Source organism: Castor canadensis, chromosome 17, assembly GCF_047511655.1.
Source record: "Castor canadensis chromosome 17, mCasCan1.hap1v2, whole genome shotgun sequence".
NCBI classification, from domain to species: domain Eukaryota; kingdom Metazoa; phylum Chordata; class Mammalia; order Rodentia; family Castoridae; genus Castor; species Castor canadensis.
Genome location: NC_133402.1, coordinates 53,166,011 through 53,182,938, shown reverse-complemented (window position 1 = coordinate 53,182,938; position 16,928 = coordinate 53,166,011). Strand labels below are relative to the sequence as shown.

Here is a 16,928-nt window from a genome sequence, read left to right as displayed (position 1 = left end):
CTCACAGGGACATGTAAATAAGTCACAGCCCAGCATGGCCAAGATAGCCTTCCCTGTGTAAGAATGGGAAGTGCATAAAGGAGGGAGGGGTTAACTCTGGCCTTCCCAAAAGAGGGGTGGCCAAGGAGAAAGGCCTGACAGTGATTTCTGAGCCAATCAGAATTCTGCCCTTTTTGTTATTAAAACACGAATGGACTTATTATTCTGATTCACTGGACCAGACCAGCCTCCTATGGAGGACAGAGTCAACAGTGGTAATAGAAGGAAGTGTGGGGTCCTGAAGGCTGGTAGACTTGGATTCAAATCCCAGCTTGGTACCTTTTTTGTCATGAAATATATAGTCTCTGGGTATTGACTTCTTCTATTCCAAATTGAAGATGTATCTAATTTCCTGGCAGAGCAGTTGGTAGGATTAGATACAAAGTGGCTAGCTAGCACAGGTTCTGCCTGTGGTCAATGATAAATGGTGGAAGGCATTATCTTTAAGACTCTAAATTTATTTTTGAAAAAATAAACTGAACACAAAAGGAGTAAGGATTATAGTGCCAGAGCTAAAGGTCATCTTGAATCAATATATTTTTTGCTCATTTTACCCTGAAAAGGATTTTGTAAAAATGTGTAGCTCTCACACATTTTTTCCATTGAAATCTAACAGTTTTTATCTTGAGTTTAAACAGTAATGAAGAATGAAAATTCTGGAGTATTATAAATACGGACATCTAAAAATAAACTATTAGCACTCTTCTAACTATCCAGTAGAATCTACATGTCCTAGCTACTTGATATCCACCATTATCCATTTTAAAAATAATTGCATGAGTTCTTCAGTTGCTGTTGAGAATTTTGATTGCTTTTTGCTTATTTGTTTGTTTTGGAGGATATTTTTTTTGATACTGGGGCTTGAACTCAGGGCCTTTACCTTGAGCCACTCCACAAGTCCTTTTTTTTTTTTTTTTTTTTTTGTGGGTTTTTTCAAGATAGGGTCTCTCAAACTATTTGCCCCAGCTCTGGCTTCAAACCAAGATCCTCCTGATCTCTGTCTCCTGAGTAGCTAGGATTACAGGTGTGGGCCACTAGCACCTGACAAGAATTTTGATTGTTTCTTCTTTTTATCAACTCATTTTTCATTCCCGTCCTCCAAAAAAGTTCACTCTAATATATCCTAATAAATTTTGTTTGAAATCATTTTATCAATCTCTGTGTAACACATTTCTATAATGAAAATATGAATGCCATATAGGGTTAACTTTTTAATTTCTAATATATTTTATGATGAAAAGATTCAAAGTATCTTTAAAATATCTTCTTGCCAGGCTCCAATGGCTCACGCCTGTAATCCTAGCTACTCAGGAAGCAGAGATCAAGAGGATCATGGTTCGAAGCCAGCCTGGGCAAACAGCTTGTGAGACCCTATCACAAAAAAGGGCTGGTGTTGTGGCTCAAGGTATAGGCCCTGAATTCAAACCCCAGTACCACAATAAATAAGTAAATAAGTAATAAAATATCTTCTGAGTTGAATATTACACTTATCATTAGTGCATAATTGATCAAAAGAACATGTGTATATGTGTGTGTGTATATATATATATATGTGGAATTTCAGTACTTAATTATTTCTTAAAAGAATAAGAACTTACTGGAAGTCAGCTCTTAATGAAACAGATCATGGATTTTCTCCCAATTAGTTTACATGTCTGTGGATGAGAGCCATTTACTACTAGAGTGGGAGAGCTAGCATCAATTCTAATTCAATTTTTTTCTCTTTGTCAATATAAATACTAAGAAAACTTGTTGTTATAAACAATCATATAAAAGTAGAAAGAGTTTGACCAGGAGTATTATTTAATTCTTTCAATTCTGAGTAATATACCTCTCAATCACATAATGATCAATCATCAAAATATACTTTTCATAATCTGCCAGCTGACATTAGCACTTCATTTTTTTTGTGTGGTGCTGGGGTTCAAACCCAGGGGCTTGTACATAGTAAGCAAGTGCTCAACCATTGAGTTATACCTCCAACACCATTTCCTAAAAATGTTTAAAGTGAAAAATTTACAATGACTTGACTTACAAAAGGATGTGTTTCCTAGTGAATCATTCACCTATAGAATTGCCACTTTATTTGATGCTGCTGAGTTTTTATACTCTTAAGCAGCACACCATGGTACTAGTGAGTCAGAATAGACAAAAAGGGGGTAATTGTGAGGGAAAAGGTATGCATGGAAAACAGGTCTCTCCATCACAGACATTCTCAGAAAATCAGTCCCAGTAGAGAGTATATGTGGAAGCAGAACTGAATACTAATTTCCCTTCCCAAAAAGCCATATTCTCATATCCCCAGAAGGGCTTTGCATTTCTAGGTACCATAGTTTTAAGATGACTACTGGGAAGAACTGTCTTTATTAAATGTCTAAGGGCTCTGAAATGCTAACCAGCTCTGAGTTAGTCTCCAATTCCTTACAGATAGAGTAGTTTGTCTTTCTTTTATTAACCTCTTGCTATATCTCAAGGTTTTCCTTAATAGTGAGGATAAAAATGGTTATTGAAAAGGAATTTTCCATCTGAAGATCATTTGACCATGGTCATTTCCTCTGACATTCAGGACAGACAGCTTACTCATTACCACTGAAGAACATGAGCTCTTTTATTGTATTTAACACTATTTTATTCTGATGGTAAGAAATACTGCTTTTTCTAATGTGGTAATATACCCCTGAAATTTTCTGATTGGCAGTTTTTGCCAATCATTTTCCCAACAGTTCCTAAATGGCCATTTTGCTCAGTACCAAGTGAATCCAATGCTGAGTTCTTTGAAGTGTTGGCATACTGACGCTTTCTTTTGTGCTCAAAGTGCCTTCTCTTACTTCTTGCATAAGATTCCTTTTCTGCCTGGTTTTATTTTTAAACAGGAAGAATGGACATTTAAATCTATTGTGCTTAGGTTTGGATTTTTTTCTTTACTATTTTCATTAGTTAGAAGTTTTGTGGTGGCTAACTTCAGAGAATTTATCTCTCCTGACTCATTAATTATTCCCCTTGTAGGTGAGATATTTTTCTCTACCTTCCTACTCTTGAAACCCAATTATATAACATGCATCACACTCAACAAACTTCAAATCCCCAAGGGTGGCTTTAAAAGTATAGAAGGAATATCACTAAGACTGGGACACTGGCTTATTGATTAGAAATAGATAGAATATTGGATCTCACCCCTCATAAACTCATCAAAGAAGAAAATATGGGATATGAAGCCTCCCAGGTTCCTTGGTTCTGACTTCTGAGCTGTCTTTGAACTGGAAAAATCAGGACCCAACCTCTACCTCTTCCCAGAAAAGTCTTCTTCTAGAATTAGCTTAAAAGTTTCTCCTCACACCCACTGGCCTTGTTTTGGTTAAGGAGGAGTTGCTGAGGCAAGGTACTTTAATATTTCCAAGGACCAGAGTACATTTTCTCAGAGCTGTGGCTAATCCTCTATAAGCTGTTGTGAGTATCATCAATAATACTTTAATACATGCTAGATGCAATGCACAACAAAGCCTGGATTGACACAGCAATGAGGATAAAAGGGAGCTGGTGATGGTCTGGAGAATTCAGACTTTGATTTTGAATAATTCCGACTTTTCTGTATCTCTAACCCCAAATTTGTCAAATTGGTTGTGTTTTGGTAAAGTTTTGTCAAAGCCATCATTTGTTACTAATAACTTATAAATCAGTTAGGAGGTGATAAGTCAGAATCTGGCTTTGCTGCTTTGACTTTGTCAAAGTCAATCAAACCAAGACGATTGTCCACCGAGGTGCAACATCTCCGTGCTCAGAAGTGAGCTGTTACCTGAGTTCTTTTTCCTCCTTGACTTACTCTACCAAGAATTGACAAATGTAGGAATTCTTCCAAGAATAAATATCAGTTGTGTTCTTACTGGAAGAGGGAATAAAAGGTAAATGGCAGAAGAAGAACATGCTATCTGCCAAAATCAATATTCCAGAGCCCCATGCAACACCTCTGACAGCATGAAATTTCTTCAAGGAGAATCTTGTTTGTTACCTAGTCAGGGGCCTGGTTACTGGACTTGCCAATAGAAAATGATGTTTAATACATACATATACATACATACATACATACATACATACATATACATACATACATATACACATACATATGCATACATGCATATACATACACACTTACATACATATACATACATACATATGTACATACAATGGTGTAATAGGAAAAGCACAGACTTTGGAATCACACAGTCCTCTCTGGTATTCACTTTAGGTCACCTGCCCAGCCTTTCTGAGATTCCATTTGTTCATCTGTAAAATGGGGATAATTAAGTGAAGCTTCCAGGGTTCTATAAAAATTAGATAAATAAGTACATCACCTAGCATAATTCTGGCACCTTGTATGTGTGAAATGTTACCTGTTCTCTTCCTCATCCTCTTGCCTTTAGGACAGTAGAGTTAAAGTTAAGATATAATGCACATGAATGAATAAATTAGAATGTAAGCTCCAGTGTGCAAAAGTAAGACAAAGGGTGTATATGTGACTCTAATGACTTTTCACAAACATTCCCCCCCTTTATATTGTCACATCTTAATGATTTAAATTCATGGATTATCCAGCCATTGACTACTTGTTGAATGCATACTCTGTGGTAAGTAAATGATTTGGGTGGGGGCAGAGAACAGTGGAGATGTAAAGATATTTATATTGAAAACAAAGGTCCCTTTGAGTTCGGGAAATAAGTAAAGACATGTAGATAATTTACCACTGCTTATTTGTGATAAGGTGATAGACAAAATGAATCCATGATGAAGCCAGTCTTTACCAGATAAATGCCTTACAAGTTTCTCACTGCTTTTCAATATCCCCTTGGATTCTGGCTTATCTGTATTTTTACCCTAGCTCTAATTAACTACATACCATGGGCAAGTCACGTTGGGAAAGCTACCTCTCAAGGTGGTTTACCCATGCACCAAAGGTGAATAATAGTCTCTTGCCTTAAATTTTTTTAAAGATTGTGGCTGTGGACGTAGCTCAGTGTAGAGCACTTGCTTACCATGCCCAAGGCCCTGGATTCAATCCCCAGCACCACAAGAAAACAAACAACAGCAAGGTTATGTATCTGAAAGAACTTACCACAATCAACTGTAGAAGTTACCTAATTCATGATCGCTTTTCAAAGGAAACAAAGTCAGGATGGGATAGGAATGTGTGTAAATTCTGGAGCCATTTTATTCTTTGGTATTAAATCTACTAGAAAGTTAAAGGAAGAAGTTAAATACTAATGCCTAAGTTATATATTATATACTAATTAATATCTCTTGATATTATTTACCCATGCTATTTCTGTCTCCCATTGCTACAGATAATCAAGACACACGAGTCAGCATTTGGCAAGGCAACATGTCCTAGTGAAGTCATTTGTCTCTTCCTCCTTAGATGAACAAATGAAGTAACTTCACAACTTATTTTTTTAATTATTATCCATTTATTCACATGTGCATACATTATTTGGGTCATTTCTCCCCCCCCGCCCCCACTGTTTCCCCTCCAAACCCCCTCACTTCCAGGCAGAACCTGTTCTGCCCTTATCTCTAATTTTCTTGAAGAGAAGACATAAGCATAATAAGAAAGACAAAGCATTTTTGCTAGTTGAGTTAGGGTTAGCTACACAGATTCCTAGCATTGCTTCCATGTACCCATGTGTTACAACCCAAGTTGATTCATCTCTAACTGATCTTTACATTGGTTCCTGATCCTCTTCTTGTGTTGACCTCTGTAGCTTTAAGGTTTCTGCATTAGTTCCTCTGGAGTGGGGACATCAAACGCTTTCATGTTTTGGGTTTTCTACCTATTCCTATACCTCCCATATGTGCTCTACCCTTGTCATGTGACCTAAGTCCAACAACATTGCTGCATTTGCCCTAGATCTAAAGTCTGCATATGAGGGAGAACATATGATTTTTGGTCTTCTGAGCCTGGCTGAACTCACTCAGAATGATGCTCTCTAGTTCCATCCATTTACCTGCAAATAATAAGATTTCATTCTTCCTCATGGCTCAGTAAAATTCCATTGTGTACAAGTACCACTTGTTTTTGATCCATTCGTCAGTGGTGGGGCATCTTGGTTGTTTCCATAACTTGGCTATTGTAAATAGTGCTGCAATAAACATGGGTGTGCAGGTGCCTCTGGAGTAACCTGTGTCACATTCCTTTGGGTATATCCCCAGGAGTGAGATTGCTGGATCATATGGAATATCTATGTTTAGATTTTTAAGAAGCCTCCAAATTTTTTTCCAGAGTGGTTACACTAGCTTGCATTCCCACCAGCAGTGTACAAGGGTTCCTTTTTCCCCCACATCCTCACCAACACCTGTTGTTGGTGATGTTTTTAATGATAGCTATTCTAACAGGGGTGAGGTGGAATCTTAGTGTGATTTTGATTTGCATTTCCTTTGTGGGTAGAGATGGTGAGCATTTTTTCATGTGTTTCTTGGCCATTTGAATTTCTTCTTTTGAGAAAGCTCTGTTTAGTTCAGTTCCCCATTTTGTTATTGGTTCATTGATTTGGGGAGAGTTTAGTTTCTTCAGTTCCCTGTATATTCTGGTTATCCATCCTTTGTCTGGTGTATAGCTGGCAAATATTTTCTTGCACTCTGTGAGTGGTCTCTTCAGTTCGGAGACCATTTCTTATGTTGTGCAGAAGCTTTTTAATTTTATGAAGTCCCATTTGTTCTTTTTTTCTCTTGGTTGCTGAATTGCTGGGGTTCTATTGAGGAAGTCCTTGCCTGTACCTATTGCTTCCAGAGTGTTTTCTGCTCCTTCCTGTACTAACTTCAGAGTTTCAGGTCTGATATTAAGGTCCTTGATCCATTTTGAGTTGATACTAGTACAGGGTGATAAATATGGATCTAGTTTCAGTTTCTTGCAGACAGATAACCACTTTTCCCAGCAACATTTGTTGAAGAGGCTGTCTGTTCTCCATCATATGTTTTTGGCACCTTTGTCAAAAATGAGGTGGGTATATTTGTGTGGATTCATATCCGGGTCCTCTATTCTGTTCCACTGGCCCTTATGTCTGTTTTTGTGCCAGTACCATGCTGTTTTTATTGCTATTGCTTTGTAATATGGTTTGAAGTCGGGTATTGTGATACCTCCAGCATTGCTCTTTTTGCTGAGTATTGCCTTGGCTATTCAAGGTTTCTTGTGTTTCCAAATGAACTTTAGAGTAGATTTTTTCAATCTCTGTGATGAAAGTCATTGGGATTTTGATGGGAATTGCATTAAACATGTAGATTGCTGTTGGTTGTATAGCCATTTTTACTATGTTGGTTCTACCAATCCATGAGCTTGGGAGATCTTTCCATCTTCTGTAGTCTTCCTCGATCTCTTTCTTCGGGGGGGTTGTAGTTCTCCTTGTAGAGGTCATTCACATCCTTTGTTAAGTTTACTCCTAGGTATTTGATTTTTTTGAGGCTATTATAAATGGAATCATTTCCATATATTCCTTCTCAGTTTGTTCAATGTTGGTGTAGAGAAAAGCTAATGATTTTTGTAAGTTGATTTTGTATCCTGCCACCTTGCTATAGCTGTTTATGGTGTCCAGGAGTTTTTAGGTAGAGTTTTTTGGGTCTTTAAAGTATAGGATCATGTCATCTGCAAATAGGGATATTTTAACAGTTTCTTTATCTATTTGTATTCCTTTTATTTCTTCTTCTTGCCTAATTGCTCTGGCTAGGAATTCCAGGACTAAGTTGAATAGGAGTGGGGATAGTGGGCACCCTTGTCTCATTCCTGATTTTAGGGGAAATGGTTTCAGTTTTTCAACATTAAGTATGATGTTGGCTGTAGGTTTCTCATAATAGCCTTTACAGTGTTGAGGTACTTTCCTTCTATTCCTAGATTTTTAGAGCTTTTATCATGAATTGGCGTTGGATCTTGTTGAAGGCTTTTTCTGCATCTATTGAGATGATCAAGTGGTTTTTGTCTTTGCTTCTATTAATGCTCTGTATTACATTCATTGATTTTCATATTTTGAACCACTCCTGCATTCCTGGGATGAAGCCGACTTGGTCATGGTGAATGATCTTTCTGATGTGTTGTTGGATTCATTTTGCCATTATTTTATCAAGGATTTTTGCATTGATGTTCATTAAGGAAATTGGCCTAATAGTTCTCCTTTTGGAGGTGTCTTTGTCTGGTTTTGGGATGAGAGTTATATTGGCCCTATAAAATGTGTTAGGCAGTTTTCCTTCCCTTTCTATTTCATGGATCAGTTTAAGGAGGGTTGGTATCAGTTCTTCTTTAAAGGTCTGATAGAATTCAGCAGAGAATCCATCAGGTCCTGGACTTTTCTTTTTTGGGAGACTCTTTGTTGCTGCTTCAATTTCATTTTGTGTTATAGATCTATTTAGGTGATTAATTTCCCCTTGGTTCAGTTTTGGATGATCATATGTATCTAGAAATCTGTCCATTTCTTTAAGATTTTCAAATTTATTAGACTATAGGTTTTCAGCGTAGTCTCTGATGATTTCCTGGATTTCCGTGGTTTTTGTTGTTATCTCCCCTTTTGCATTTCTGATTTTACTGATTTGGGTTTTTTCTCTCCTCATTTTAGTCAGATTTGCCAGGGGTATGTCAATCTTACTTAATTTTTCAAAGAACCAGCTTTTTGTTTCATTGATTCTTTGGTTTCTTTTTGTTTGTTTGTTTCTATTTCATTGATTTCAGCCCTTATTTTTAGTTTTATTTTTTATTTTTTTAGGTGTTTTTTTTTATTGTTTTATTATTCATATGTGCATACAATGCTTGGGTCATTTCTCCCCCCTGCCCCCTCCCCCTCCCTTACCACCCACTCTCCCCCCTCCCTCTCCCCCCCACCCCCTCAATACCCGGCAGAAACTATTTTGCCCTTATCTCTAATTTTGTTGAAGAGAGAGTATAAGCAATAGTAGGAAGGAACAAGGGTTTTTGCTGGTTGAGATAAGGATAGCTATACAGGGCATTGACTCACATTGATTTCCTGTGCGTGGGTGTTACCTTCTCGGTTAATTCTTTTTGATCTAACCTTTTCTCTAGTTCCTGGTCCCCTTTTCCTATTGGCCTCAGTTGCTTTTAAGGTATCTGCTTTAGTTTCTCTGCGTTAAGGGCAACAAATGCTAGCTAATTTTTTAGGTGTCTTACCTATCCTCACCCCTCCCTTGTGTGCTCTCGATTTTATCATGTGCTCAAAGTCCAATCCCCTTGTTGTGTTTGCTCTTGATCTAATGTCCGCATATGAGGGAGAACATATGATTTTTGGTCTTTTGGGCCAGGCTAACCTCACTCAGAATGATGTTCTCCAATTCCATCCATTTACCAGCAAATGATAACATTTCATTCTTCTTCATAGCTGCATAAAATTCCACTGTGTATAAATACCACATTTTCTTAATCCATTCATCAGTAGTGGGGCATCTTGGCTGTTTCCATAACTTGGCTATTGTGAATAGTGCTGCAATAAACATGGGTGTGCAGGTGTCAGCCCTTATTTTTATTATTTCTCTCCTTCTGCTTGTTTTGGGATTTGCTTGTTCTTATTTTTCTAGGAGTTTTGGATGCAGCATTAGGTCATTGATTTGAGGTCTTTCTGATCTTTTAATATATGCACTCATGGCTATAAACTTTCCTCTTAGGACTGCCTTTGCTCTTTCCCATAGGTTCCAGTATGTCATGTTTTCATTTTCATTAACTTCCAGGAAACTTTTAATTTCCTCTTTTATTTCATCAGTGACCCATTGATCATTGAGCAATGTGTTGTTCAGCTTCCAATTGTTTGCATGTTTTTTTCTATTGTTTTTGTTGTTGATTTCTAGTTTTAGTGCATTGTGATCAGATAGATTGCATGGGATTATTTCTATGTTCTTATATTTGCTGAGGCTTGCTTTGTGCCCTAAGATATGATCAATTTTGGAGAAGGTTCCAGAGCTGCTGAGAAGAATGTATGTTGTGCAGAAGTTGGATGAAATATTCTGTAGCCATCAGCTAAGTCCATTTGATCTATGATGCAATTTAGTTCTAGAATTTCTTTATTGATTATTTTGTTTAGATGACCTATCTATTGGTAATGGGGGGTGGTATTAAAGTCTCCCATTACCACTGTGTTGGAGTCTATATACACTTTTAGGCCCTTCAGAGTATGTTTGATGAAATTGGGTGCGTTGATGTTGGGTGCATATAGGTTGAAAATTGTTATTTCCTTTTGGTCTATTTCCCCTTTTATTAGTATAGAGTGTCCTTCTTTATCTCATTTGATCAATGTAAGTTTGAAGTCTACTTTGTCAGAGATAAGTGTTGCTATTCCTGCCTGTTTTTATGGGCCAATGTTTTGGTAAATCTTCTTCCAGCCTTTCACTCTCAGCTAGTGCTTATTTCTGTCGATGAGGTGGGTCTCCTGTAGGCAGCAGATTGTTGGATCTTCCTTTTTAATCCAGTTTCCCAAGCGGTGTCTTTTGATGGGGAAATTAAGTCCATTAACATTCAGTGTTAGTATTGATAGGTATGTGGTGATTCCTGTCATTTAGTTGTTTTTGTTATTTAAGGGTTTGATTGTGTGCAGCTGAATCAATGTTACTGTGTTTCCTTGTCTTTCCTTCTCCTGTGGTTTGGTACTGCCAGTGCTCTGATGGTTTTGTTTGCTTTCATTTTCTATGTGCAGAATTCCTTGAAGAATCTTTTGTATTAGTGGCTTGGTGGTCATAAATTGTTTTAGTTTCTGCTTATCGTGGAAGACTTTTATTGTTCCATCTATTTTGAATGATAGTTTTGCTGGGTAGAGTATCTTAGGGTTGAAGTTATTTTCATTCAGTGCCCAGAAGACCTCACTCCATGCTCTTCTTGCTTTTAAGATTTCCATTGAGAAATCTGCTGTGACTTTGATGGGTTTACCTTTGTATGTTATTTGTTTTTTCTCTCTTACAGACTTCAATATTCTTCCTCTATTCTTTGTGCTTGTTGTTTTAATAATATGTCGTGGGGTAGTTCTATTTTGGTCAGGTCTGTTTGGTGTCCTAGAGGCTTCCTGTACCTGAATGGGCACAGTTTTCTCTAGATTTGGGAAATTTTCTGTTATTATTTCGTTGAATATATTACAAATTCCTTTTGCTTGCACCTCTTCTTCTTCAGTGCCCATGATTCTCAGGTTTGGTCTTTTGATGGAGTCAGTGAGTTCTTGCATATTCCTTTCGCAGATCCTGAGTTATCTGACTAATAGTTCTTCCGTTTTTCTTTTAATTTCTATTTCATCTTCAAGTTCTGAGAGTCTGTCTCTGCTTGTTTTAGTCTGCTGGAGTGGCCTTCCATTTTGTTTTGTATTTGTGTTTCATTCTTTTTTCTGAGGTTTTGCATATCATGGGTCACTTCCTCTTTAATATTGTCATTTTTCATCCTTAATTCATTTATCTCTCTATTTATGGTGTCTTCTGTTTCACTTTGGCTCCTATGAGTTCATTTATTTGTTTTTGTGTTTTCTCATAATCTTTATTTTTGTTGTCTTGGAATTTCTTGAGTGCCTCCTGTACATTTTGGTTTACCATGACTAATAATAGCTCCATGAAATTCTCATTGATTACTTGCAGAAGTTCTTTTTTGAGGATGTTCTTGTGGGCTTCATTGGGTTCCTTGGTACAGTTTATCTTTGTTTTGTTGAAGTTTGGATCTGGGTATCCATATTTCCCTCTGAATCCCATACTAATTTATTTTGGGGGGGAGAATGTTTTCCATCCCTTTTTCATTTTCCCATCATTCCACTTGGTACTGTTTCTGTCCCTGGTCGATGTGTAATTTAGTATTAGCTAACTTACAATAGTAAAACTAATAAAACCAAGAAAGAAGAGAAAAAGAAAAAAAATGGAGAACCAAGAAATCAATAGGGAGAGATGGTGGACAATAAAACAGTGAACAAGACAAACAAACACTTAAAGGAAAGAAAAAAAATTCCCAGTTCAAGAACAGTAGAATTTCAGTCTCAGTAGTTCTGGTGTTATTCCTTTAGCATCCAGTCCTGTTTGTCTGTGTCTCCTAGGCAGGTTGGAGCTATCATCTGGAGGTGCTGGAGCCCTCCTGTTTTCTCAGTGCAACGTGTCATAGAGAAGCTTTTTACGGACTTGGGGTTCAGGGTTTCAGAGTTTTGTTTCTTCTTTTGAGTTTTTTGGGGTTTTTTTTTTTTGCCAAATGTGGCTCCAGTAGAAAAGTATTCTGTTTGGTTTGCTGAAGGTCTCTCAAGCACGTTTGGAGCTGGCATCTGGTGGGCCAGCAGGCAGGTAGCAGCAGCTGCTGGGTCAGTGGGTGGGCAGGTTGGTGGCCAGTGTGCCAGCAGGCCAGCAGGTGGGCAGTGGCCAGCAGGCTGGTGGGCAGTGACCTGGTGGGTCTGCAGGGTGGAGGCCCCAGTGGGAGGTAGCCTGGTGGGCGGGTGGCAGCAGCATGGGGGTGGTGGCCCACCTGTCTTTCAGTGTATCATGGTGTGGAGAAGCTTTCCATGGGCTAGGGGTTAAGGGTGCTGAAGTTTCAGCTCTCCCTGGTGCTTTACCTCAGTCAAGTGTATCTCCAGGGTCTCATAAAGGTCCCTGCTTCACGGAGTTCATCCAGTCTGCATCTGTGTCCCAGCTGCCATTTTGGATCCTTAGGCATTATCTTTCAAACCAGGCAATGATGTGAAGGCACTGAAGGTTCAGTAGTGGATAGCACCCATTTCCGCTTCTGACGATCCTGGTGACCTCCCTATGGTCCTGAAGTCAGAAGATTTCACACAGCTGCTGGAGCTGTGTAGCCTGAGAACTCTCCCAGCAAGCAGACCCATGGCAAATGTGGGATAATGTGGTAGGCAACAGTAGACCTCCAATGACTCTCACAACTTCTTTTTTTTTTTTAATTTCAGTGACAAAATGTTCCCAGCCTTTGGGTTTGGTGCCAGGATACCCCCAGAGTACACGGTGAGTGAATAGAGATGGGATCTTTGACTTTGCTCTAGTCCCAGGGTAATTTGGAACTCCTATGCAGCAGTTCCACTCCTTTGGTTCTTGAAGTAAGTCTAGTAGTAGACCTAGAGAATCAGAAATGATCTTTAGAACCAGTAAAATTAGCTCTTCAGATCCTCTCTGTGATGAAATCCAATTACTGTTTTTGTTTTTTTTTGGTTTTTTTTGGTGAATCTCCTAAAAGTTCAATTGAAGGTTTCCATTGTTTGACTCCCTATAGATATGATTGGAGACTGAGAAAGCACTCAAAATGTCTACCTCCAGGAGCTCAAAACCAATCCATTCAGCTCTCACTAGGGAAAATCCTATTGACAGTGTCAATTGTGAAAGGTCATGATGACAAAGTCTCCAGACTCCCTCATTCCAAGTCTCTGAGTGCCAGTCTTGTATGTGAGACATGGGGAAGCACTGAAGAAAGGAGCATTATGGCTTAGAGAATTAAAAAGCTGAAGTTTCCCATGAAAACATTGAAATTCTGTATGGTTTTAAATGATTTCTCAAGACACAAAGAAGGCAAAGATTATGCATAGAAATGTATGTACTAGCAAGGAGTTAAGGCATCCTGGTCTACCAAATGCTCTTGTGGGACACTCCGCAATAATTCATCTCTACTAGGCAGGCAGGACCTCCAAGAGGCAGCAGGCATCCTGTCCCAGCTTCCACCTCACTAATACTGCTGAGCTCCAAGTGATGAGCAAGTAGCATTGCCCATTCATCAGTATCTTTATTACTGACTGTGTCTGAGCCACAGGGCAGGAGCAAAGGTCAACATTTTCTACTTCACCAGAGCTGTCAGACCAAAGGCCTTCCCATTCTGTGTCCTTTCTTAAATAGTCCATCTCCCTGTGACTTCTGTGTGAGCAGTAAATGGAGTGGCATATGTCCTTGACCTGTCCTCCTTCTTGTTTTGTATTCCACACTGTATGGCCTCCCTGCTAGGCATAACTACAGAATCCTAGAAGCATTTGTTAGAAGTAAAGAATGTAGAAAAGAAGAATGTAGAATAGAAGTTGTTCATTGGTAGCCTATAGACATTATTCAGGCCACAAAGCATAGTTGACATGCTTGTTTATTAGGGAATTAGGTAATTTTATATAAAATGACAGCTCTCTGGCTTCTGAAAAACTGAAAGTTCCAGCAACACTAAACTTAACAGCTGACCTCTATAAGAATTAGCCACAGCTGAGGAGATACAATCCCCTTCATATGAGAGTATCAGTTCCAGAATGTGGGCAGGTAGGCAGGTACCCACCTACTTCACAGAACTGCTGAGCCTCAAAACTGGTGTGCATCTTATATTACTCATACTTTTCATCACTGTGACAAATACCTGACAGGAACAACTTGAAAGGCAGAAAGATATATTTTTGGCTCACAGCTTTAGAAGTTTCAATCCATGGTGGTCACTTGGTCCCATTGCTGTGGGCCTGTGGTGACATGTGGCAAAGAGGGTATAGTGGAGCAGAGCTGCTTGCGTCATGGTGGTTGGGAAGCAGAGAGAGTAAGGGTCCAGGAACAAGATACCCTTCAAAGACATGCCCCCAGTGACCTATTTTCTCTGATCAGGACTACCTCTCACTTCCTCCAAATAATGCCATCAAATTATGACTCCATCCATGGGTTAGTCCATTGATTAGGTTAGAGACTTCATGATCTAGTCACCTTTCAATGATTGACTCCATCAGCTAGGGTTCAGGTTTCAATACATCGTCCTTTTGTGGGGCAGTTCATATCCAAACCATAATACACCTCAACAGCTAAGAGAGTGATTGTTGAGCTTCCTCTAACACACCCATGTTAGGTAGCATTAACTTGATTCAGCAGGACTGTCAAGTGTGTAACACACCTTGTTCCAGCCCTTCTTTTTCTGAATATCCTGTCTGTCAGCTAACTTGCTCTTCCTGTTGTCCCAACAGGTATCTCCAATTTCTAATGTTTCTCCATTTATAACCCCCAAAAGCCATTCAAATACTCCATTTCTACCCTAATGATGTGAGCAGCTAAGGTGTCCCCTAGAGAGTTCACAAGGCTTCCATGACTTACTTCTTTAGGACAGACTCTGATTCTGTGTTAAAACTGAGATAAAAGCACCCTGTCTTAGTTTGTACTTCCCCAGGAACAGACTTGGGGTAAGGATTTGGATGCAAGCATTTGAGAGGTGGAAGGAATCTCAACAAAGAGAGAAAAAAAGAAGAAAGTCAATATAGGGTTTTTCATCAAACCAGTTACCACTGTGGGCAGCTGGCACTTAATCCTGCTGGGGTGCCCTGGAACATGACATGGACCACACACAGACCCCAAGAGATAAGGGAGCTTGGGTATTTATGTATCATCTTCTGTCAAGTGTTGTTGCTAAGGGACATTTCCCCCAACACTTGTAGTCTGTCACTTAGGTGGACAAGGCAAGCTCTGGAGACCAGAAGAAATCTAAGGTAAATAAAACAGGAAAAATGGCTGGAACTCAGCTGACTTTCCTGAAAGTGCTAAGAGTAAAGGAATACAAGACAAGCACCAACCACATTACCTATGACCTTCCACTAAGAAAGAGGTATCTTTCAACATAGTGGCCTATTTATATCACCCGAGGGAGCCAGTACTCATAAATAGCCTCTAAAATGTAATTCTCCAAATGATTCAATAAAAAGTGCCCAGATGCCAGAACATTCCATTTCTTTTATTAAGTTTTTTGAAAGAAAAAAAAAAGTAAACAATATTATTTGACCTTATTCATAGATCCTGCCAGGTAGAGAGATTTGTGTTGGAAGATTATAGGGCATATCTCTTTATATTAGGTTTTCAAAAACAGAATGCAGTATATTTTACCAGGATGTATGCAAAAGTTTTCCTGCCCTGGAGTTCTGTATACCACATTAGAATGAGGCTTAAATGTCAACGGTTTAGCTGGAGCCTCTATAAGAATACCATGTGGAACAGATAGCTTGGGTGATTGAGTTATCATTTTTTAAATCACCAGATCCAAATAGAGCTCACCCAAATCTAAGACTCCACTCTGTAGCCAGTTCTATGTAGAAATTATTTGGAGTGATATTCTTTTCTGAAGTCTTTTCTTGGATTTCTTATATGCTTTATTTTCCCCTCCTGCCAGCATTTATCTGATTCTAGAAAATCTTCCTGTCACCTCAACTCCACAGGGAGCTCAGAATTCACCCTCCATCTCAGATTGATTGTGTAAGAGCTTAAAATGGTTCCTGCTGCTTAACACATAATGAATGTAACAACATTTGTTTGCAAACTCCAAACCCTAGTGCCTGCTTGCTGGATTAAAGTTGTAATTCTCCTTTCTCCCTTTTTTAAATTTTAATTGGTGTCTAGGTCTCTCATGACTTTGCAATCAACTTTAATGAAGACAATCCTGAATGTGCAGGTAAATCACAGTATAAAAGCTAGCATCTTCTAGCCTTTCCATTTGCACTTTTCCCATCTTAGTTTTTCTCCACCAATGCAGCATATCTGTTATGACTGCCCACAGCAGAGAAGGAGACTTTCTGGATCCAAATAAACCATGCTACTCCAAAGTCAGCAGAGAGCCACAATAACAGAGCAGAAGAATAAGTGTTGGAAAAAAGAATGCAGAAGGGATCTTAAGCTTATTGCAAGTATATTGGTCTCAATCCTGGATTCCACTAGCCAAAAAAAAGAAAAAGGAATTTCAACTGATGAATGATAAAATAATCCTCTTTCTGCTTTCCAAGTTTTCATCAAGTATTCATTTTTGACACCTTCCTCTCTGCAGGTATAAAGAGAGGGAGAAATAAGGAAACCACTTTCACTTTCAGCATGACAGCAAAGTATGTGACCTCAGTGATTTTGACCAAGTACCTCTATGACTTTGTGCAAGAAAGAGCTTTCTCAAGGCTTGGTCTGGTCCATGTTTCATTATTTTC

The 16,928-nt window shown here is 38.7% G+C and overlaps 1 protein-coding gene across 5 annotated transcripts in view; it reads left to right on the top strand.

Annotated features, from left to right (window-relative positions):
* Positions 1-16,928, top strand: part of Cpne4 (copine 4) — a 661,593-nt gene that overhangs the window by 627,233 nt on the left and 17,432 nt on the right. For all 5 annotated transcript variants that reach the window (XM_074059820.1, XM_074059816.1, XM_074059817.1 and 2 more), the window contains exons 12-13: positions 12,924-12,978; positions 16,357-16,408. In XM_074059820.1, coding sequence (XP_073915921.1) covers positions 12,924-12,978; positions 16,357-16,408 — 107 coding nt within the window. The remainder of the gene's footprint in view (positions 1-12,923; positions 12,979-16,356; positions 16,409-16,928) is intronic.